The sequence below is a fragment of the Lepidochelys kempii genome, chromosome 23 (genome assembly GCF_965140285.1).
Source record: "Lepidochelys kempii isolate rLepKem1 chromosome 23, rLepKem1.hap1, whole genome shotgun sequence".
In the NCBI taxonomy this organism is placed as follows: domain Eukaryota; kingdom Metazoa; phylum Chordata; order Testudines; family Cheloniidae; genus Lepidochelys; species Lepidochelys kempii.
This window is the reverse complement of record NC_136402.1, coordinates 12,955,648-12,979,804: the sequence shown is the minus strand read 5'-3', so window position 1 is coordinate 12,979,804 and position 24,157 is coordinate 12,955,648. Positions and strand designations below refer to the sequence as shown.

Here is a 24,157-nt window from a genome sequence, read left to right as displayed (position 1 = left end):
GTCCCCCGCCATCCCTCCCCCAGCCCCGCCTCCGTGTCTCTCCTGCTGGGGGCGGAGCCCTAGAGGGGGAGGGAAGGAGCTCGGGTGTGCCGCTCTAGCCCTCCTCTCTGTGGTCCGCCGCGCGGGGGGGGTGTCGCTCTGCCCTTCCTCTCGATGGTGACTTCCGGGCGGGGGTGGAGGGCGGGGACGCGCTCTCTGTAGTACCCGCGGGGGCGGGGCCCCGTCCACCGCCATCACTTGACGCCCCGCCCTTCACGTGCTCTGGGACGTCAGCGGGGCGAAGGCGGAAGTGAGAGGAGGAAACAGACTGACAGCGGCGGCGGGTGAGACCCTGGGGGGCGTTGGGGGCTGTGTCCGCCTCCCTCGCCTCTGTAGCGCCTGGGGGCAGGGGGTGCGGGGAGGCTGTCTGTAGGGGGAGGGGAGTGGGGCATAGTGGGGCGGGTTAGGGAGCAGGGGTGGGGAGGGGTAGAGAAGCTGGGAGGAAGGCTCTGGGGGGCCCAGCTGGGGCTGGGTGGATTAATTGAAATCATCTCATGTGAAACCTCTGTGAGATCACTGATTTTAATCAACTTTTCTCTTTGGGTGCTAGTTATTTTCCAATAAAGGGGCATTTCCCCCCTCCCCCCACCTGTGGGATCACTAGACTCATTCACACCTATCGATTTACAGCTAATAACAGAGCTTGGACGCCAGAAGTGGGACATCTTTGTGCTACCTAGAAGAATTCCCTATAATTATATACGTTTAAGTAACTATGTAGCTTAATACTCTCAAATTCTTATGAATTAACTGGCCTTTTTCACTATGTTAGCAGATGAGCAATTTGGCATTTGCTATCCCCTAGAGAATTAACTGTTCAGTGAGGTTTTGTGTCAAACTACATTTGGATGGTAACTGTTTAACTGACAGCACAAAACAACATTTAATATGTACTTTTATTAACCAAAACAACCCTAAATGTTTTAGATCCATAAACTTTTCATATCAGAACAGTTTTCATGTTTACAGCAAAATGATTCATTTTTAACCAGAGGGTTTAACTGTCTTCAGTGAATTAAATTGATTATTTCAAATCAGCCTGGGAGAAAATTTTCAGATGTGCCCAAGTGTAAGCGACTGAGTTTAAGTTCCTACTTACATCTCTTGAAAATGAGAGAGTCTCCTAAATAGCTAGCAGCAAATATCTCCAATGGCTGGTGATGGGACATTACATGGGCAGGGAGTTACTACAGCAAATTCTTTCCCAGGTGTCTGGCTGGTGGGTTTTGCCCATATACTCAGGGTCTAAATGACAGGCATATTTGGGGTCAGGAAGTAATTTCCCCCCAGGGCTGGATTGGCAGAGACCCTGGGTTTTTTTGCCTTCCTCTGTGGCATGGGTCACTTGCAGGGTTAAACTAGTGTAAATGGTGGAGTCTCTGGAACTTGAAGTCTCTAAATCATGATTTGAAGACTTCAGTAACTCAGGCAGAGGTTAGGGGTATATTACAGGAGTGGGTAGGTGGGGTTCTGTGGCTTGCAGTGGTTCCTTCTGACCTTGAAGTCTGAGTCTATAATTACTTTGGCTGAGCTACTGGGCTGTATTTATAAAGCTTGACCTCAGGTGTTTGATATCTCTTCCCCCCTGATTCTTTGTGTAGAAAAACCACCTTGAATGCAATATTTTTGGTAGAGGCTCAGGGATTCAGCATATTTACTTTATATTTAAGCAGTGGCACTGGGCTCCATTCCCCTCTGGCAGCATGTCCGGCCAGAGCAGTGCCCCAAACCCAGGACCCACAGAGACATTTCCACACCATTAACCTTCCTCTCCTGTCTCTGCAGCTCGCTCTGTGTGCGTGCACCTGACTCCAGCATTTCCTGCTTCCTCCAGCCGCCACCCCCTGTAACGAGCTTGCTCTCTCCTTTGGGTGAGTACTGTGCTGGCTGGCTGGCCCTGAGTGCCTCCAGGGGTTGGGAGTAGTGTTTCCCCTTCGTTCTCAGGGGCAGCGCTGCCAGCAGCTGGGATCAGCTGTGGCCTCAAATCAATGGGGAGGGGTCTGTGCCCAGCTCGGCTCCTGCTGAGCAGGTTGTCCTGTCTGTGGAGGTGCGTGAATAGAGCATGGCGGGGGAGGGTCTCCCTGGGGTGGGGTCCAGGGGGTTCCCTATCTCCAAAGGAGCTGCCTGCTGCTCTGACACCTCTCCTCCCTTAGAGGCAGTCAGCCCCCTTCACCATGCCTCCCATGCCCAGGCTGAAGCGGGGGTTGCCTGGGGTTGTGCCCTGCCTTGCGGGGTCGCCAGGCAGGTCCCTATTGCATGTGCAGCCTGGAGTTGGGTCTGACCCACTCTGGTGCCTTGCACAGGGCTGGGCTGGGCCTGACCCCGGGACTGGCACAGCAGTGCCCTGTGTGTGTTGGGACAGGCTGGGTTGCTGGTGGGAAGTGCACAGAGGTCGTTGGGGGGTGCACCCAGAGAAGTGCTGTGGGGGTGGGGAGGGGGACGGACAGAGGGAGCCCCCTATGCACCCAAGACAGCCCCCAGATACTCCTGCCTTGTTACCATTGCATGGCCTGGAGCGGGACAGCCTGGCCCAGCCAGCTTTGCGGGGAAGAGCCAGGTTCCAGAGAACCCAGCTCTAAGCCCACAAGGAGTTAGAGCTGCCCTGCCCCCTGGGGTGTGAGGTGGAGACTAGCCCTGACCAGCTGCCTGCCCCACTCGCTGTCAGATCCAGAGGATTCGCTCCCCATCTCCCAGCCTGGGCTGCTCAGGGCTCCCCTAGCTGTTCCCCTCCCTGCAAATTCCTGAGCTGCTGTTGTCCCCCACAGCCGCAGGCCGCCCCTTGCCCCGCTCAAGATGGACCTGCTGTTCGGGCGCCGGAAGACGCCGGAGGAGATGCTGCGGCAGAACCAGCGGGCCCTGAACCGGGCCATGCGGGATATGGACCGCGAGCGGCAGAAGCTGGAGACACAGGAGAAGAAGATCATCGCTGACATCAAGAAGATGGCGAAGCAGGGGCAGATGGTGAGCGAGGGGCAGGGCCGGGGGTAACATCTCCAGCTCGAGTGCAACCTGTCCCCCTCAGGATGGGGTGAAGTTCATGGTGGGCAGGGGTGTCTCCAGTTGTAACCCACCCACAGGGAGGACACAGTGAAGAGCATGGGGAAGGAAAGGTACATGGGGGTGTTCCTTGCTGTAACCCATCCCCCAGGCAGGATGTGGTGAAGCTCAGGGGGGATGAGGGCTATGGGGGAGGTGGTGTCTCTGTCTGTAACCCATCCCCCTGGCAGGACGCAGTGAAGATCATGGCCAAGGACCTGGTGCGAACCCGGCGCTATGTCAAGAAATTCATCATGATGCGAGCGAACATCCAGGCTGTGTCGCTCAAGATCCAGACCCTCAAGTCCAACAACTCCATGGCCCAGGCCATGAAGGGCGTCACCAAGGCCATGGCCACCATGAACAGACAGGTACGTGGGCTTCTGCCAGCCAGGCTGGGCAGGGGGCAGGATTGCTGGCCATGGGGGGAGCTCCTGGCTATTCCAACCTGGCCTCTCCCAGCAAGGGGTACTGGGGGAGTAGGGCAGGATGCTGGCCATGGTGTGGGGGCTCCTGTCTACTTCAGTCTGGCCTCTCCCAGCAGGGGGCACTGTAGGGCCAGTCTACTCAATTTCCCCAAGGCAGTGACTGTATATTCATATTCCCCTTCCCCTCCAGCTGAAGCTGCCCCAGATTCAGAAGATCATGATGGAGTTTGAGAAGCAGTCGGAGATCATGGACATGAAGGAGGAGATGATGAATGATGCCATCGATGACGCCATGGGGGACGAGGATGATGAGGAGGAGAGGTGTGGGGGGCAGGGCTGGGGAGACTGGCTGGCTCGGGGGGGAAAATGGAACATGGGACCTTTCCCCCCTAGTGGCTGCCTGCTCCCATCTGGCCCCAGGATGGGGATCTGGCTGGCTTAGGGGGCTGGGGAATGGGACCCGGGGCCTTTCCCCTCTAGGGAGTGCCAGTTCTCATCTGGCCCGGGGGTTGAGGGGACTGGCTGGATCAGGGGTGTGGGGACTGGGACATGGGATCTTTTCCCCCTATGGGATGCTGGCTCCCATCTGGCCCCAGGGCCCATCAGCAGGACAGGTGACAGACTGAGCCCCCCAGAGGGGTTCCCCAGGCCGAGCAACAGCCTTGGGGTGAGAATGAGCTCACCCAGCTGGTGCCTGCTCCAGGGATACACCCAGGGCATTGTCCTGGCACCTTTCATAGAATATCAGGGTTGGAAGGGACCTCAGGAGGTCATCTAGTCCAACCCCCTGCTCAAAGCAGGACCAATCCCCAACTAAATTTCCCCAGGTGTGTGGGGATCCTGGCTGCTGGGTGTGTGGAGTGCCGGTCCTCCTCTCCAGCCCAGTTATCTGGGGGCGTGGCTCTTTCTTCTCTGGGTATGGGGGGTCCGGCCCGTGTCCCTGCTCTCACCTACCTATCTCTGCCCCCCAGTGATGCTGTGGTGTCCCAGGTGCTGGACGAGCTGGGCCTGACCCTGACGGATGAGCTCTCCAGTGAGTATCCCAGCATCGGGGGACGGGGCAAAGGGGGCCCTGACTGGAGGCGCTCACGGGGGCGGGGCTGGGAGCCAAGTTCCCCTGCAGCTGGGTAATGGGGCAGCACAGCTGTCGGGGGCACTGGGCAGTGCGCAGGAGGCCTTGCTGCCTAACCCTGCCAGTGCCTGGGAGATGGGGGGCTGTAGGGTGCTCTGGGTAGGCAGACCTGTCCTCGACAGGAGCCTCGCTCAGTGGGGGGACGTGGGGGCTGTGGGGTGCTCTGGGTGTCCTGAACCCCCTGTCCCCGCAGACCTGCCCTCGACGGGGGCCTCGCTCAGTGTGACGGCTGGGAAGAAGGCCGAGCCCTCCGCAGCGCTGGCGGATGCTGATGCCGACCTGGAGGAGCGGCTGAAGAACCTGCGCCGGGACTGAAGGGCTGGGGCTGCCCCTCTCCCTCCCCAGGCCGTGCTTCCCCGGACACCCCACCCACTGCTGGCCACTGCTCTCAACAGCCCAAGGGCTGCGACTGCTGCCTCTGCCCTTCTTTGCGTACTTCTCCCCCAGCCACCCCTCTGCCTATGTGGGGGGATTAGGTGGTGGGGTGGAAGGTCCCTGCCAGTTTTGGAGAGCAAATCTCCTACTCCAAAGTAATGGGGCTGGGGGTTTGGCTATGGGGCTGCTGCAGCTGTCCCGGGGGTGGGGGAATCATTTCTGTGGGTTGGGGGCTCTTAACTCTTTAGCTTCCAGCTCAAGTACACTACAGGTGGGGGTGTCTTTTCTGTAATGGCAGTCACCCCCCAGGAGCTGCCAGCTCAGGCTGGATTCATCCCCCCCCACAGAGAGGGGGAGACTGGCTCTGGGGAGAAGCAGATGGGCAGATGCTGCACCAGTCTAGGTTGTGTGGGTGTCTGTCGGGGGGCTGGGATTATAGGATGGGGGCAGCTGGGCGCACCCACTAGAGCCTGGATCTGGGGGGCACAGGTTGGGAGCCTCCCCCCTGGCACAGAGCTCTCCATCCTGTGCACAGGGAGAGGGGGCTGCGCTGAGGCCCTCCTGCCTCCATCTGGCTGTGGGGGAGGGGTTGTAATAAAGGCTGTAGATTTGTAGCCATGGTGCCTGCTGGCTGATTCTTGCCCCATAGATTTGGGGGGGGGAGGGGGCAGCTGACCAGGCAGAGCCCCACCCAATCTCCTCTGCAGTGAGCTGGGGCCTGAGGGGGAGCTGTCCTATGTGCCTACCTCCCCCTGGGTTGGAGTGGGGGAGGGGCCATGGCGATCCCTCCCCACCTCGTCTGAGCACTCTGCCCCTCCCCATCTCTCCTTCTTCTAGGGGATCCTGGAGCCTAGCTTCTCCCCCCTCCCCCACCTGGATGCATCATTGTTTCTGGGGGGAGGTTGGTGCCCTTTGCCAAGTGCTGGGTAGGAAGCAACTGATGGGGATTGGGGGGGGCACTGGAGGCATGTTACGGGGGGAGTGGGGAGTTTGTGTGTGGGGGGGGATACAGCTGGCGCTCATTGATCACACACACCCAGCCCAGGTAAAATGTTGCCAGTTTATTGCCCTGCCCCCCATCCTCCCCCCTCCCCCCCGAATCTGGAGCAGCTGCCCCCTCCACGGCCGCTGGTGTGTCTTGGTGGCTCTTCGCCCTCTCAGCCGGGCTCCGCCAGGTGACCCTGCACCCATTGGCCACACCAGCACCTGCAAGAGAGGAATCATAGAATCATAGAATATCAGGGTTGGAAGGGACCTCAGGAGGTCATCTAGTCCAACCCCCTGCTCAAAAGCAGGACCCATCCCCAAAAGTAACTAACTACTGAACCTGGTGAGGGGAGGGGAAAGACCCTGGTCCCTTCATGTTCCCCATCTCTGACTGCCACTTGCCTGGAGCAGCCAGCAGGGCAGGGCAGCGCCCTCCCACCCCACCAGGCCCCCTGCTCCCCACTGCCCCAAGCCTGGTGCTCTATTTCCAAATTCCCTTTAAGCACAGTGGGGCAAAAATGGACCGTGGGCTGGAAACATGGAGATGCTCTGCATCAGAAGGAGCTTGGGATGGAAAATGGGGGAACAAAATAATATAAAGTGTGAGACATGATCTAAAAAATCCACTTCTGCCCCAAACAAGTCTGTGTAAATGCACGGAAATCCGTCGCCAGAAGCTGGAGATGGACAGTGGGGTTGCTCTGAGTACACTGAACACCTTATACAGGTGCATGAGGACTTCAACTGTCTATTCCTTCTCTGCAGTTCCACACCATGTGAATGTGAACCAGGGGGTATAAATGTGATGTAGGGATGTGTGCGTGTGAACCAGGGAAGGTTGTAGGTGTGAACCAGGGGATGTAAATTGAACCAGGAATTGTGTGTGTGAACTAAGGGTGTGAATATGAACAAGGAGAGGTTGTAGGTGTGAACCAGGGGGTGTGGATGTGGATGATGGGGTGTGGATGTGAACCAGGGGTGTAAAGTCAACCTGGGGGTGTTGATGTGAACGAGGGTGTGACTGTAACTGCCTCTTAACTTTTTCAATTGTAAGTCAAAAGCAAATTGTCCCTTTAACTCAAAAATGTTCTCTTGCAAACCTGGTGCTCGCTCTGTGCGGCCAACGGGACCAGCAGCCACATGCCAACCAGCTCCAGCACCTGGGTACCTTCAATGCCATCACTGGGGAGACGGTCGCCTGGCAACTGTTGCTGGGGGCTCAAATGCACTGGGATGCGGGAGCTGTCCTGCATCTCTGGGGGTGGGGGGTTGCTTTGGGGAGGCCAAGCCAAACTCAAGCACAGGCTGCTCTGGGGCTGAGAGGAGACTCAGCTGTGGGCATGTGGCTCTGGGCTGGTGCTGTGGCCCTCTGGGGCTGCCCAGGGAGGCATCCGAGAAAAAGAAGGGGCTTAGGGGATTGGTGCAGGGTGGGGGGCACAGCACTACCCCCCCTGCTATCCCAGCCCTGGGCTCCCCCTGCCCTCCCTATGTGGCTGGGGGAGGGGAACTCACTGTGTGGGGGCTGCTAGACCTTGATGCCCAGGGCACGGAGACACTCGTGGTACGATTCCATCAGTTCCTTGCACGACTCTTCCCCGTTCTCCCTCACGCTGTGAAGAAATGCGGGTGGTGGTGGTGTCATTAAATTGGGGGGGGGACTTGCCTGGCTCATGATCATGGACCAATCTAGCCCAGTATACTGTCCCCTGGATCAGAGCCACAGGCCCATCTACCCTGGTATCTTGCCCCCTCCCTGACCCCCAGATCAGACCCAGGGCCCATGTAGCCCAGTATCCTTTGTACCCACCTCCCTAAAAGCTGAACCAAGAGTCTGGGAAACCGATGACCCCCCGCTCCTATCTTGTCCCCACCCTCCCTCCAGCCAAACCCTTATCTGCAAGGGGTGTCTATGGGGAGGGTTGCAGGGTGTGTGTATGGGGAGCGCTGGCAGGTGGGTTAGATTAGCCAGACACACCCCACCCCCTGCAGCCTGTCCAGGGGTGCGGCATGGTGTCCATATGGGGCTGGGGGAGCCGTGGCACAGGGAGGGCGACAGGCTTAGGGTGCTGCGCTCAGAGCAGGCCAGGGCCATGCAAGAGCAGCAGAGGGCTGGTGCTGGGCAAAGCTGGAGACACCCCATTGCCGGGGCTGGTGGGAATGGGGAGCCTGGTGCTGCAAGGGGTGCCCCACATAGGAACTTATCACCACCGTGCAGAGGGGTCCCTCCCTGCGCCCCTGCTCCCTGACTGTGAGGTCCTGGGTCATGATTAGGGTGGGGGGGGAGGGAGAGGTGAGATTCTACTTCTACCATAATACATCTAATAAATAATATACAGTGCCTAGCACAGTGGGGTCCTGGGCCATGACTGGAGCTCTTAGGCACTACCATAATACACCTAATAAATAATGTACAGCGCCCAGCACCAGGGGGGCCATGACTGGAACCCCTAGGTGCTACCATAATACACCTAATACAGAATAATAACAACAGTTTAGTGGGAAGCAAGTGGCCTAGTGGAGAGAGCACAGGACTGGGCTTAATCTGCTGGGTGACAGTGGGTAAACCAGTCCTGCCTCAGTTTCCCCATCTGTACAATGGGGAATAACCGACCTTTGTAAAGCGCTCTGAGATCTGGTGGACGGTGCTGGGTGAGCTCTAGGGCTGATAAGAGAAGATCCAGACCTGCAGGTTGGGTGCAGGGCGGGGCAGGCTGGGATCCCTCTCATCCCAAAACCAGGCTGCTTGGGAGGTAGTGGACGGGAGGACGCCCTGCCAGTCGGTTAGGGCTGCAGGTTGCAGATAAGGGGCAGCTGCAGAGCTGCGGGGAGGGGGAAGGGAGGTGGCTGGGCGGGGTGCTGATGAGCCACAATTGTTTGGGGCTGGATCCTGGTGCCCTTTGGAGCTGATGCAAACGCCCCCCCCCCTCACTGCGCCCTCCTCCTCCCCTCAGCCATGAGCCAGGCTAAGCAGTTAAAGCCCTGAGCTGGGGCTCAGGACGCCATGGATTGAGCCCCACTATACTACAGTGGTCGTTTGAGGCCCAGAAAACCCGGTGGCTGCTGGTTTGGGGCATGTGTGTGGGGCATGGCCCCAGGTGAGAGTCAGGAGGTATCCAGTTGCCACCACATCTGGAGCCAGGTGGGCAGCAGGCCTGAATTGCCAGGGTCTTGGTTAGTGGTCGGGGAGGGACAGTGAGGGAGGGGTTAATGGAGGGTGGTGGGGGGAGGGGGAGTGTGGCCACTGAGGGGTTAATGCCCATGTGCCCGCATCCCCTTTCCGGCCTCCCCGTTACTCCCGCCTGGCTACCCCGGCGGCTCCTTTCTCCGGAGCTAATGAGGCCAGGGCTGAGTCAGCAGCACCACGCCCTCCTGCTGCCCGGCCCACATGCCCCAGCTCTGCTTGGCCCCAGCAGCCCGTACCTGGGGGGCTGGCGAGGGCTCCAGTCACTCTTCAGGGGTAGGAGGTGAAGGAAGTGTCTGTGTGGGGCAAGGGGTGGAGGGGGTGTCCTGAGGGGTCACTGTGGGGCAGGTGGGGGTGCAAGATGGGTCTCTCGGGGGCACCATGGGGCAGGCGGGGTGGAGGGGGTGTCCCTAGGGGTCACTGTGGGGCAGGTGGGGGTGGAAGAGGGGTCTCTGGGGGGCACCGTGGGGCAGGCAGAGGTGGAGGGGGTGTCCCTAGGGGTCACCGTGGGGCAGGCGGGGGTAGAGGGGGTGTCCCTAGGGGTCACTGTGGGGCTGGTGGAGGTGAAGAGGTGTCTCTTGGAAGCACCGTGGGGAAAGCCTCCATTCCCTCCCCCTCCTCTGGCATGCCCGCTCCCTGCTGCCATGGGAACGGGGTGGCAGAGCCGAATGTAGGTCATTGGCGGCCGGGCTGGTAGCAGTTTAGCTGTCCCCACGTGTCCTGGCGGGTGCCAGCCAAGAGGGGCATCTGCCCTGTGGGGCCATGTCTCAGGGCAGCCACTGCACCAGGGTCAGGGGGTGGCTGACACCGGGGGATGGGGAGGAAGCAGTGTGTGTGTGAGCAGGAGTGGCCGTGGGTGGGGGACTGGGAGCAAGGATGCCTGGGTTCAATCTCTGGCTTGGGAGTGCGGTCTAGTGGTTAGAGGCAGGAGGGCTGGCAGCCAGGACACCTGGGTTCTCTCCCCAGCTTGGGGAGAGGAGGGAATCTAGCAGGTGGACAGGCAAGTGGAAGGCCCCCGTCCCCCCTGTGACCTTGGGTGTGTCCCAGGTGAAGCTGCGGGGATCAGGCCAGATGGGGGGAGGGTGCGGTGGCCGTGCTAACTCCATCACTCTAATTAACTAGCCTCCTCAGTGCCACCTGCTCGCTCCCCCTGGCCCGGCAGAGCAGATGGTGCCAGGTGCTGGGTCACGGCACGCCCCTGTCGAGCACATTAGCCGGGCCTCGGAGATGGAAGGTGCTGCCGGGGGAGGCATCGCCCAGCTGGCTCTGTGGCCTGCATGCCAATGCGGGGTGGGGCACAGTGGGGCTCAGTGTGGTGGAGCTGGCTGGGGGCACCCCATGGGGGAGGATGGGGTGTGGCCTGGGCCCGACCAGGGAGCACCTGGGCGTCGCGCTCAGCTCGCCGGCTGGATCAGCCCGGCCGTAGGAGACGCGAGCGGGGGATTTATAAATCATAGTAATAACTCCTGGCAGCCCCGCGAGCAAAGCGCCTTACCCCAATTACAACCCAAGGGGGGGGGGCATACATGTGCCGAAGGTCACATGGGGGCAGAGGGAGGGAGAGAAGCCAGGTGTCTTGGCTCCCAGCCTCCCCCCTCTACTCTATAACCACTGGAACCCTCCCTGAGCTGGAGAGAGAACCCAGGAGTCCTGGCTCCCAGTCCCCGATCTCTAACCACTAGCCCTCACTCCCCTCTCAGAGCCTGAGAGAAAACTCAGGAGTCCTGGCTCCGAGCCCCCCAGTTTTAACCACTAGCCCCTACTCACTTCCCAGAGCTGGGGAGAGAACCCAGGAGTCCTGGCTCCCTGCTCTCCCTGCTCTAACCACTAGACCTCCACTGCCCTCTCAGATAGGGATAGAACCCAGGAGTCCTGGCTTGTCCCCCTGGGGGTCTCCAGTCTTACTCTGGGGCCTGGAGGGGGGCATCCCCATCTGCTGTGATGCTCCCATGCCCCGCGAAGCCCTGGGCTCTGTTACCCACTCACCCGGCATCCATAGGGTCAGTGTGTCCCTGCTGTAACCCCCCACGGCAGCATTAGCTGTTGAGTTATTTGGGGATGAGGATCTGGCAACGGGGTCTGCTCCCCTGCGGGGGGAGGGGGGAGCAGGGACATTCTGGGGCCAGAGATGGGCACGGCAGCCCAAGGCCAGCTGTGGGGATGGTGCCAACTCTTGGGGGTGGGGTGAATGGGGACAGGGCATGGCTGGGCGGGGGGCAGGAGGAGGCTTGGTGATACAGCCACTGCCCTTGACCTGTGACCCCGAGGGACTGACTCCAGGGGATGGGAACGCCCTCGGCAACTGTCTGAGCCCCATGCCAACCTCCACTGAGCCCCCTGCCTCATGCCTACTGAGCCCCCTGCCCCCCGCTCCATCCCCAGTGAGCCCCCTGCCCAACCCCCACTGAGCCCCCTTCCCCACTGAGCCCCCTGCCCTCCTGCCTCACCCCCACTGAGCCCCCTGCCCAGCCTTCTGCCACACTGAGACCCCTGCCTCCCCCCGCAAGTCTCTGGTCCAACCCCTGCTGAGACCCTGGCCCCTCAGCCCCCTGTCCAATCCCTACTGAACTCCCAGCCCCACTGAGCCCTCCTCCAATCATCACTGAGCCGCTCCCCACTGAGCCCCACCCCCGTCTCTAGTTGACAGTGGGGTGGGGAGCCAGTAGGGGATGATGGGACTGACAGCACCCGGGGGGGGAGACACACCCGGAGGGATGACCCACCCATCCCTATACACACCCCGCCATCAATCCCCATAGATACCCCACCTTCCATCCCCATACACACCCCTCCATCTATCCCCATAGACACCCCACCATCCATCCCCATACACACCCCGCCATACCTATACACACCCTGCCGTCCATCCCCATAGATACCCTGCCATCCATCCCCATACACACCCCACCATCCCCATACACACCCTACCATCCTTCCCCATACACCCCCCTCCATTCCCATATACACCCATTCCTCCCTATAGACAACATCCTGCCGCCAACCCTCCGTCCACATACACAGCCCTTCCTCTATCCCTTGCTCCATCCCCATTCACCCGCTCCATCCCTCCCCATACACACCCCACCATCCCTCCCTCCCCATACACAGCCCTCCTTTCATCCATCCCCATACACACCCTCCCTCCATCCCCATACACACCCCACCATCCCTCCCTCCCCATACACAGCCCTCCTTTCATCCATCCCCATACACACCCTCCCTCCATCCCCATATACACCCCTCCAGTCATCCAACCCCAAATACCCCACCGGGTCTATCACTGCCACTAGCTGCCTTCAATCCCCTCCCTGCGAGGCCCCCACATTCACACCTTCTAACAAGGCACCACTGCCAATGCACACCCATGGCACTGGCTCCCCATTCACACCCCTCATTCACTCCCCTCTGTCAGCCCCCTTCACTAACCCCCCCAACCAATCTGGCTGTGTCACTACACACCTCTCTCACTCTCCTCGTGCCCCGTATATCTGGGGCTGGATGGGTGGGGCCTGGTGTGGAGAGGTTTGGGCCTGGGACCACTGCGTGGCTGGGGCTCAGTCTCCCGAGTGGAAGGGCCTTTGCCCCACGGAAGCCCCCACGTTCCCTGTGGGGTTGGTCATGCTGAGAGGGGTGATGGGCTGGCTGCTTCCTGGGGCGTGGGGGTGCCCTGGGGCCACAGAGCTGTCTCCAGGCCGGCCGCCTGAGGCCAACTTCTGCCGTTTCCTTCCTGTCTGTGCACCACATGGCCAGAGCCGAGGGCCCGGCTCTGCCTATCCTGGCCTGGGGAACCGCAGAGCCAGGACCCCACCGACTCCCACCTGTCTGCCTCACCTGGGCTGGGCCCCTGCCCCACACACCAGGGCACGGGGCATGGAGTGAATGGCACAGCTCCCTGTGCCCACCCCACTGAGCCCCCCACCTCCCTGAGACCCCCCATAGAGTTTCCCTGCCCAAACCCCACTGAGCCCCCCTGTGCCCAATCCACTGAGATGATCTGCCCCACTGAGGCCCCTTCCCTACTGAGCCCCCACTGAGCTTCCCTGCTTCCCCACTGAGACCCCCTGTGCCCAATCCACTGAGACCCCTACCCCACTAAGCTCCCCTGCCCCCACCAGCTCCTAAGTAAGCTCCAGTGAATCTCCCCACCCCACTGAGCCCCTCAGCCCCACAAATGCCCCCAACCTCTACCCCAGTGAGCCACCTCCCCCACTGAGTCCCCCACCTCACTGAGTCACCTGCCTTATTAAAACCCTGATCCCTCACCCCACTGAGCCCTCCCTGCCCCACTTGCCCCACTAAGGCCCCCATCCCCTAACCCACTGAGCCCCTCTGCCCCACTGAGCTCCTTGCCCACCCTGCTGCCCCACTGATCACAGATCCACTGAGCCCTGCCACTCCTACCCCTATCAATCCCCCCTGCCCCCACTGCATGGAGCCCCTGCCCCCCATTCCCTGCAGTGGCTCCCCATGGATCAGGTTGGACAGGGTGCCAGCCCCCTCCCTCCCTGCCCGGCAGTGCTCCCCCCTGAACACAACCCCTCATCTTGGCAGCTGCACCAGGACTCACCATTTCTCCATGGCCGCTTTGAGCTCGGCGCAGGGGGGCTGCCCCTCGGGTTCATTTGGGGCTCCCCCCTGGGGGGCCCCTCCTGGGCTGGGGCTGTCGGACATGCTGAGCCGTGTGTCTGTCTGTCCGTCTGGGTGTAGGGTGGGAACGGTACCCAGGCAGCGGCAGGGGGTGGAGGATCACGCTCGGGTATTCGAGATATGTCATAACTGCTCCGGGGTTAATGCACAGCGGCTTAGCCTGGGCCAGACGCCTCCCCCCACACCCTGCCCTCCCCTCTCACCGCCGGCTGAACCTAGCTGGGACCCAGGCTGGAGGTTACATCACGCCACATGATCTTTAATTAAAGATTAATCTTTAATTCCTGGAGACTCCAGGACAATCCTGGAGGGTGGCAACCCCAACGGGTCTCTGGGGACCTGACCCCCAGATGCTCCTTCCCCCTCCATGGTGCAGAGGCCACCCGCCCCACCTCCCCTCCCTTGGAAACACAGAGCCCTGCAGGCCACGGATCCCAGCAACAGACTTGCTGGGCTGAAGTGGGGCAGCCTCTGCATTGTGGGAAGAGAGGGTATTGAGGTGTGTATGGAGTGTTGGGCTGTGCGTGAGCAGGGGGTGTTGCGGGGGGGGGGTTGTGTGTGGGCGTATAGGGAGTGCAGGGGTTTGTGAGCATGTGTGTAGGGATGTTGGTGTGTGTGTGCAAGAGGGTGTTGCGGTGTATGCAGAGGGTTGGTGAGTGTGTCCGTGTGCAGGGAGTTTCGAGTGTGTGTGTGTATGTGCGTAGAGGGTGTTGCGGGGTGTGTGTGCAGGGTGTGTGTGTGTGTAGAGGGTGTTGCGGGGTATGTGTGTGTGCAGGGTGTGTTTGTGTGTGTGTGTGCAAGAGGGCATTGTGGTTTGTGCAGAGGCTTGGTGTGTGTGTCCGTGTGCAGGGAGTTTCGAGTGTGTGTGTGTATGTGCGTAGAGGGTGTTGCGGGGTGTGTGTGCAGGGGGTGTTGGTGTGTGTGTGTGCAGCAGATTGTCTGATGTGTGCCGGAGGGTCTAGGCGGCGGGGAAGGCCAGGTTCCAGCGAGGTGTGATAGGGCCCTGATGGCTCTGGGTGATTTCTGGGGGATCCGGCCCAGCTCACTGGGGCTGGGTTGGTCCTGGAAAGGGCCATGTGCGGCTGTGGGGCTGCATGCTCCAGTGGGCTGGGATTTGGTGGCTCACGGACCCCTCGCACTGGGGTTCCCTCCCGCACTCCCCAGGGACCTGCTGCCTCCCCCGTCTCTGACCCTGGGGTCACCTCCCCTGCTCCACCAGGGACAGCAGGGTGCCCACAACCAGCCCCCAAACCCAGACCCCTCCCATACCCTACCAGCCCCAGCTGTGCACAACCAGCGAGATTCAGGGCAGGATGGCCATGCTGCTCAATGCCACCCCCTCTGCCCTGCTCCCCCATGCCCTGCATCCCAGGTGGGGCCATGGCACAGGCACGCCACACCCCAGAGCCGGGCGCAGCAGGGGAGCGATCCTGGCACAGACAGGAAAGGCCTTGGCGCCCCCAGGACATAAAGAACAGCTGAGTCATTTGGGAATTATGCAACACTGCCATCCACACAGCCACAGCTAATGTAGGGTGCAGTGCCCCCCAGTGGCCATGCTGGTACGTGCAGTGTGAATGCTGCACATGCTGATGGGGAGCTGCAGTGCCCCCCAGTGGCCATGCTGGTACGTGTAGTGTGAATGCTGCACATGCTGATGGGGAGCTGCAGTGCCCCCAGTGGCTATGCTGGTACGTGCAGTGTGAATGCTGCGTGTGCTGATGGGGAGCTGCAGTGCCCCCCAGTGGCCATGCTGGTACGTGTAGTGTGAATGCTGCACATGCTGATGGGGAGCTGCAGTGCCCCCAGTGGCTATGCTGGTATGTGCAGTGTGAATGCTGTGTGTGCTGATGGGGAGCTGCAGTGCCCCCCAGTGGCCATGCTGGTACGTGCAGTGTGAATGCTGCACGTGCTGATGGGGAGCTGCAGTGCCCCCAGTGGCCATGCTGGGTACATGCAGTGTGAATGCTGCGTGTGCTGATGGGGAGCTGCAGTGCCCCCCAGTGGCCATGCTGGTACGTGCAGTGTGAATGCTGCGTGTGCTGATGGGGAGCTGCAGTGCCCCCAGTGGCCATGCTGGTACGTGTAATGTGAATGCTGTGTGTGCTGATGGGGAGCTGCAGTGCCTCCCAGTGGCCATGCTGGTATGTGCAGTGTGATTGCTGCGTGTGCTGATGGGGAGCTGCAGTGCCCCCCAGTGGCCATGCTGGTACGTGCAGTGTGAATGCTGCGTGTGCTGATGGGGAGCTGCAGTGCCCCCAGTGACCATGCTGGTACGTGCAGTGTGAATGCTGTGTGTGCTGATGGGGAGCTGCAGTGCCCCCAGTGGCCATGCTGGTACGTGCAGTGTGAATGCTGCGTGTGCTGATGGGGAGCTGCAGTGCCCCCCAGTGGCCATGCTGGTACTTGCAGTGTGATTGCTGCGTGTGCTGATGGGGAGCTACAGTGCCTCCCAGTGGCCATGCTGGTACTTGCAGTGTGAATGCTGCGTGTGCTGATGGGGAGCTGCAGTGCCCCCAGTGGCCATGCTGGTACGTGCAGTGTGAATGTTTGTGCTAATGGGGGAGGGGGCAGCAGTGCTCCCAGTGGTCATGCTGGGTATGTGGCGTGCGAGAGGTGCTTGGCTTGTTTCCTAGTTCTGACCCAGGCCAAAGCCCATTCTAGCTGGATTCCCCTGGAAGGGGTCCCAGGGCTGAGGCTGTGGATGCGGGGGGGGAGGGGACGGACGTGTGCCCCCAGACATGGGTGTGAGACTCAGGAGCGAGGCCTTCCGGCCCCACAGTTCTTGATCCACCATCACCACCGCAAGGAGCCGTTTATTTCCCAAGCCGCATTTGTGACAATGGGGGAAGGTCGACCAGCGGGGACGCCCTGTGCCTGGCATGGTGCGGGGGTGGGGTCTGAACCCCTTTGCCAGAGCAAGCACCCCACAAGGACAGGCCCCAGCCCTGCCCCCTGAGTGACACAAGCCACCCCGCCCCCATTGGCCCCAGTGGGGACCCGGCTCCCACTCGCAATCTCCCTGGGGTGGGGGCGCTGGTTGGGTGCAGATAGGACACACAGCCTGATGGCTCCCTGGTTGTTAGGGGCTCACTGCCTCCCTCCCAAGCCCTGACCCTGAATGGCCTCCAGTCACAGGGCTGGGGCCAGAGGAAGGTGCCAGAGGGGCTCAGGAGGGAGGCCTCCGCCTGCTCCCCGCTCCCTGCTGGAGTTGAAGCTGCCAGAGACTGCTCCCGTGGGGGCTGGAGGCTGCCGATTCACGGCTCTTGCTCCACCATCAAGGCCACAAGGAGCCACCTATTTCTCAAGCCATGATGGTGCCAGCCCGATGGAGGGGTAGGGGGAGAAGGGGGAGTGTCATGCTCAGCCAGGCTGGGCTATAAACCCCCTCCCCGGGGAGAGCACCTGCAGGGCCCAGGCACCAGCACAGCCACCAAGGGGCAAGACCTGCCCCGTCCCATAGTCCCCAGGGGCACCACTTGGGCACAGAAGGGGTGTGCAGACCCCTCTGATGGCTGTGTGACCCCCAACCCCCCCTCCCCCCCGGCTGTGCTTTCAGCCCCTCACTATGGGCCATTGCTCTCTGGGCAGCACCGGGAGCCCCTGAAGAACAGGGATCACTGTCGTTTCTGGGATTCTGCAGCTGTCACCGCAAGTTCATAAGGAATTTTCCCCACGTCCTGCGGATACCCCAGCATGGGAACCCCCCCGCCCTGGGATCAGGACTCTCATGCGGGCACAGCTTTCGGGAAGCCGTGGACTGCTGAGAGCGAAGATACTTTCTGGAAGATCAGTCAATGACTCACTCACTGGGCCCCATGAGAGCTGGCCCCTCAAGATCTATGCACGATTCTGGGCATCAAAAAACCACCAACCAGCCCTCACCCGCGTGCTGCTCAGCACACTGGGAACCCCAGAGCCTCTGAGGAGGAAATGCTGGAGCCAGCCTGTGGGCAGCTGGCCTAGTCTGTAACACAGAGGCTGAAGTTTGAGCAAGACCCCGGTTCCCGGTTGATCTCTGTTGCGGGTGTCTTCAGCTCCTAGAACCCGGATGTGGGGCATGGGACTGGCCTGAGGGATTGACTGAAGGAGGCAAATGGGACGAAATGAGCCTCGGGTCACCTGAACCAGCAGGCCAAACCCCAACGTGACCGGCGGGCGAGGCTCGGGCACAGAGTGTGGGTTGGGATTGTGGCTGGCAGGGGAAAGGCGACATTGCTGATGACTGGCGGTTGGAGCCGTATGCCCCAGGGGACCCACCCGTGTAGCAGATATGCCCTGAGGGCAGTCACAGTCCCGCCAGACCTTCCCACTGGACTTATCTGTGACCCACGGGACAAGGATTGTGTCCCGACAAGGATCTTGCCCCAAATCCTGAGCTCCCCTGTCCCGCGTGTCGGACAATCTCCCATCACCCCTGCTCCCCCCCATCCGCCAGAGACACCCAATCCACATCTGCCCTGGAGACACCCTCTCCTGCCCTCCTGTGCTGCTGAGAACCCCAGCTTTGCCCTGCTCCTCATTCTAACCCGGATCCTGGCCAGATTCCCCATGGGTCACAGGGCTGGGCCGGGAGGTGCCTTCACCCCCAGAGGAAGGGTGAGGGGATTGGGAGGGAGGCCTCAGCCTGCCCCCGCACTTCCTGCCAGGGACAAGACCACCATGGCTGCAAGGGCGATTTATTTCTCAAGCTGCAGTTGCAGTAGCAGGGAAAGTTGGGCTGGAGCTGTTGGCAGCTCGGGGTGGGCGGGGGGTGGGGTGGTAGCGTCCCGCTCAGCCGGGCTGGGCTATGAACCCCCTTCCCAGGGCGCGGCCTGGATCCTGGTGACTGATAAACGCCGGCTAGTTTGGCAAAGGCTGTGCTCCGTCTCTGCCAGTCCCTTTTGGGCACCTGGCTGCTGAGGGGGGACATCCGTGCCTGGGCTCATGGGGAGCCCTGGAGAGAACGGGGCGGGTGGATGGTGCCAGAGGTTCCCTTCTGGAGAAGAGGAGCCATGGGGGTCACCCTTGCAAAAAGAAGGGGGCCCAGGCTTGGCCCAATGAAGGGGGCACTGCCAGGGAGAATGGGAGGCCTTGCATGCCCTGGAAAGGAGAGACACACGGGCAGAGATGAGGGCGCCAGATGCACGGACAGAAACCGGAGGACCCAGGATGCTCTGACTCTTTATTGGTTTTAATCGTACGGGGTGGGAGGGACTAAGCAAAATGATAAGTGTTGCAAGAAGAAAGGGCCCACCACCTCCACCCTGGCATCCCACCCACCCACCGCTCCCAAGTGTGTGGCAGCCTCTGATCTAGAACCCCTGCCCCCCGAGTGTGAGACAGCCTTGGACCTAGAACCCCCGAGTGGGTGACAACCTTGGATCTAGAACCTCACCCCCTCCTGAGTGTGTGACAGCCTCTCATCTAGAGCTCCCTCCCCTCTCAAGTGTGTGTTAGCCTTGGTGCTAGAACCCCGCCCATGCCCATGTGTAACAGCCTCAGATCGAGAACACCACCCATCCTGGCATGTGCACCTGGCTTCAGCCTAGAACCTCTGTCCAAACCCTGAGCGATAATAGGACTCCAGTCGAGAACCCCCATCTCCGCATTTGCTCTAAGTTCCCGTCTAGAACCTGTCCCCAGCCCAGGGTGAGCTTGGCGTGAGGATTCCCAGCTGGAGCAGGTCCACTGATGTCAGGGCCAATTGGCACCCGCTAGGACCTGCCCCATTCACTCCAATGGCTCGGGGCCGATTGGCGCCCGCTGGGACCTGCCCGACATCCGATTTTATTGCACAGTGCTGCTGGCACAGACAGTGGCAACCTGATCTTGCTGAGTGACAGATGGGCATATTCGGCTTCCTGCCCTGTCCCCAGCTGTCTGTGGCCGACTGGACAGGCTGCGAGAGAGCCAGACACACGGACAGAGATGTGGGTGCCGGACACAAGGACAGAGATGCGAGGCCCCAGGATGCGCTGAAGCTTTGTGGCCCTTGCTCACATGGTGGAAAATCAGCAACTTCACCCCGTCACCCCCAGCATGAGACAAACCAGAACCACCTGGCAGGGGCAAACGAGTCTGCCTGGCCCTCACCACCTCCTGTCCCCCATCTGCCTGGTCCTCACCATGCCCCATCCCCCATCTGCCCTGGCCCTTGCCACCTCTCATCTCCCAGGCCCCGTTTGCCCTGGCCCTCGCCATGCCCCCACGCCCCATCCCACATCTACCCCGGCCCTTGCCACCTGCCATCCCCGTTCGTTGGCTGAGACAATCTTTCCAAGACTAGTCAATTCCCCTGTGTGTGATGGATGCAGTGAAGCTGCTGGAGTCTGCAGAGAGCCTGAGCCAGTTGCTGGGAAAGAAGTGAGCTGTCCCCATGTTTAAGTGGGGTGCTGTCTGCTGGTCCCACCCCAGCAGTTACAGCCTGGCAACTGGGGATAATGCTAAGGCGCCCCCTGTCATTCTGCGGGGGCGGGAGCGGTCCCTGCTGTGTACTCCATTGCTCCTGGCTCAGCCCAATGGAGTTTCCTTTAAAGGCAATATTGAATAAAGCAGTCGAGTGGCGCCTGGGGCCGCCTCCCCTTGGCTGGGCACAGGGACAGCCGCAGTGGGCACCACCCCTCTCCAGAATTGGGGTTGGGGGAGGGAGAATGGGTCTATAAAGAGAGGGGCTGAGAGCTGAGAGCCCATCACTGGGAATCTGGTGTGATCCTCTGTCAGTGAGTGATGGCACCTCCTGCTCCTGCCCCATGGAAACCCTGGTGAGTCCCCCACCTTCTCCTGCCCCATGGAAAACCTCATGAGTCCCCCCGTCCCCTTGCTCCTGCCCCATGGAAACCCTAGTGAGTCCCTCCCCCCACAGTCTCTTGCCCCATGGAAACCCTGGTATCTCCTTTCTGCTCAGGGACACTTTCCTGCCCCCTCTCCTGTCAGTAGCACAAGGGGATGTGGGTCGGGGGTCTGGCTTTGTGCCCCGGGCTCGGGGCTGTTGACCCTGTGGGGTCCTGTGCAGGTGTCAGGATGGATGCCCAGGGCTGGACTCCTGCTGCTGTCCCTTCTCCTCTGCCTTGGGACAGAAACCGCCAGGAGCATCGACTCAGCCACATTCAAAGCCATCATGGATCACGTCCACCAGTGAGTGACCAGCCTGAGGGGGGCATGTCTCGGTCCTGCCCCGCTCCCCTAGCCGCAAAGGGAGCAGCAGGGACACCTTGTGTCTGCTGGAATCAGAGGGTTACCTAGCGCCACTGCCTCATAACCAGTGATTCTGGGCGTGCAGGGGGGCGATGGAGCCTGAGCTGGGAGGGAGAGTTTATGGGGGTGCAGGGGGAGATGGGACCCTGAGCTGGAAGGGAGAGTTTCTGAGGGTGCAGGGGGAGGATGAATGTCTGGGGTCCATGGAGGTGTCTGTACAGTTCCTGTTAATTAGCTCTGCACTTGGTGTGTGATTACCCCTGGGCTCAGACTCTCCCAACCCCTCTGTCCCCCAGGTATCGCCCCGTCACCATCCCCCACCACCGTTCAGTATGCGGTGGCCATCTCCTTGCTGCAGTCCGTGTGCAAAGGCACCAGCCCAAGTGAGTTGCAGAAGCACCTGCCCATGGCCAGGCTCCAGGCAATGAAGTCCAAACTGGAGATGGACCTTCTGTACGAGGGGAATAAACATTGTCGCCACCAAACCTGACAAACGTGGCCAACATTCTCTGCACTCAGAGTGGCTGATGCTCCGGCTGGACCAGAATGGGGTAAGCCCCGTCTCCCTCCTCCTGGACAAGGCCCGGGACCAGGCCAAGTGCCAGGTGCCCCACGCCTTGGAAGGACCTGAAGGACGACCATCGCATCCAGGAACTCATGGACAGGATCTTCGGTGCCATAGACAGTGACCGCCACGCTTTGGCCTTCCAGGAGGTGTTCGGTCAGGACAGACACAGGGCGAAGCAGTTTGTATGGAGCGTGTGATGCACGCTCTGTAACATGCCCCCGTATGAGTGCAATGACAAGGGCTGCCACAGCTGCAAGGAGAAGAACAGGAACCTCTCTCTAACATCAGTGAAAAACCCAGCCCCAAACACAGCCCATGGTGGAGGTCATCAAGGTGGGAGGAGAATGTAAGCTGCAATGCAATCAATCAACAACCAACCCATTCCTCCGTCAACCCATCTGTCCTTCAACCCATCCATCCACCTATCCGTCCATCCAACCGTCCATCCATGAACCCATCAGTTTGTCAACCCATCCATCCGTCAACCCATCTGTCCGTCCATGAACCCATCCATCCATCCATCCGTCCATCCATGAACCCATCTGTGATAAATAAAGTGGGGGGATAGCTCCCTTTGATGGACACCGAGCTAGCCAGTTAGCTGCAAAATCCCTCTTGCCATGGGAGGAGTGAAAGGTAGGAATTATTTGGGGCTTCGACCCTTCCTTCTTACAGCTTTTTCCCTTCTTTGAGAAGCTCCAGCTGAGGTCTAGGAGACACCACGTCTGTACAGATGGGAACCTCAAGTGTTTCTTTTTAAGATGGAGATTTTTTGCCCATGTCCCTTCTCCTGCCAATGAAGAGCCATTTAGTAGGTGATGACACATTGACCTTGTTTACACCTGGCTGAGGTGTCAGCTTGTCCTTTGTTCCTGAGGAACTGGTCTGGCCGCTCCCCAGTCTTGGAATATGTCTCAGTCACACTATACGGTGCAATCTGATAACTTCACATACAATGTGGCCACACATATTTTATCAGGACACTATTAACCAGCGGGTTATGAATTTCTACACGATACCTCCCAAAGCATCTTTGTACAAAGATTATTGTAATAGTGTGCACGGGTGAATAAAGGGGTACAGAGCACCACACCGGCATCTCTTGACCTTCCCTTGCAGGGCAGAGTGTGCACCGTCCATGCCCCTTGCTCTCCCTGATCCTCCTGCTCTCCCCTCTGCCCCCGCTCTCTCCCACCTGCCACAGATATACTCTCACATCCCCCCCGAAGACACCCTTGCTGGGCTGCTCTACTCCCTCCTGCTCCACTGGGGACCCCTGCTCCGCCCTGCTCCCTCCTTCTAACCTGGATCCCAGCCAGATTCCCAGGGGGTCACATGGCTGGGGCCAGGGGCCCGGGGGGTCCCTTTGCCCCCAGAGGAAGGGTGAAGAGCTCAGGAGGGAGGCCCTTGCTCACTCCTCGCTCCCTGCCACAGACAAGGCCACCAGAGGCTGGTCTCTACTGGGCTGGAGGCTGCCAGTCCCACGGCTCTTCTGCCACCATCACGGCTGCATGGGGCTGTTTATTTCTGAAGCCACAGTTGTGCCAGTGGGGGAAGCTCGGCCGGGGACACTGGCAGCTCGGTATGGGGTGGAGCATTCGGCTCAGCAGGGCTGGGCTATAAACCCCTTCCCTGGGTGAGCATCCACAGGGTCCAGGCACCAGCACAGCTACCAAGGGGCAATGACCCATCCAGCCCCATTGTCCAGGGGGGCACCTCTTGGGTGCAGAAGGGGCACACAGACTGGCAGTCTCCCCAGGTGTGTCAGACATTCAGTGGGTCCCTGATGCTGTGTGACCCCCCAAAACCCACCCCCCAGCCACACATTCAGCCCCGTTGCTATGAGGCCGTCAGTCGCTGGGCAGCACCGGGAGCTCCGGTGACAGACTACACCGCTGTAATCACACCCTACATGCTACTGTAACCATCTTTGTCCTAAATCTGGCTTGTAAGGACTCCCTTGAACATTCATAAGTTGTTGGTCATTATTGTCCTGGGAAAATACATGTGGGAACACGGTATATGAAGTTAGACCTGTATGGAGTTATTAACACATGTGCCAGAGCACAGAGTCCCAGGCAGACATCGGCAAACAAGTCTGTCCTCAGCAAAGGAATGTGTGCGCTGCTCAATTTGCACTTAAGCAGTAAACAAAGTCAACAAGCAGGAAGGGAAGAGAAAGACAGGCCAAACAGGTGAAACCCCCCCAGCAGGGAACATCCTGCCACAGATTTTATGTCTCCTTGTGCCCAGCTGTAAATGTTTTTTCAAGAGGGGGACAGAAAGTGTAAAAAGGAGGGACAAACACCCCAAGGCACCCCACTCTCTCTCCCTGCCCATCACATTCACGGCACCGGAAGCGAAAAAGGAAGCATTTGTTGGACTCTGGGAGAGGGCTCCTGACCGGGGTTTGGGTCAGTAAGACTGCCGAACACATGCGGGGAGAAACTTTGCTTGAACCGGATGTAGTTTGTTATGTTAGGGATTTGTAAACATCTTATCTTTAGTTTTCTTGTATCCATGTCTGATTTGTACTCACTTACCATCTTGCTCTTTGTAGTTAATAAATTTTATTGTTTTAGCTGATC

The 24,157-nt window shown here is 59.9% G+C and overlaps 2 protein-coding genes and 1 long non-coding RNA gene across 3 annotated transcripts in view; 1 reads left to right on the top strand and 2 right to left on the bottom strand.

The window, feature by feature from the left end:
* LOC140901855 (uncharacterized) overlaps positions 1–24,157 on the bottom strand; it is a 355,046-nt gene that overhangs the window by 191,288 nt on the left and 139,601 nt on the right. The window lies entirely within an intron of this gene.
* CHMP2A (charged multivesicular body protein 2A) lies at positions 157–5,624 on the top strand. Its single transcript, XM_073322171.1, has 7 exons — positions 157–323; positions 1,825–1,910; positions 2,805–3,000; positions 3,267–3,446; positions 3,694–3,824; positions 4,475–4,536; positions 4,829–5,624. Exons 3-7 carry the CDS (start codon positions 2,833–2,835, stop codon positions 4,948–4,950), a joined length of 663 nt encoding a protein of 220 aa, XP_073178272.1. The 5' UTR covers positions 157–323; positions 1,825–1,910; positions 2,805–2,832; the 3' UTR covers positions 4,951–5,624.
* LOC140902283 (uncharacterized) lies at positions 6,099–14,000 on the bottom strand. Its single transcript, XR_012156031.1, has 3 exons — positions 13,746–14,000; positions 7,510–7,607; positions 6,099–6,216 (listed from the first exon to the last, which is right to left on the bottom strand). It is a non-coding gene; the product is annotated as an uncharacterized LOC140902283 (long non-coding RNA).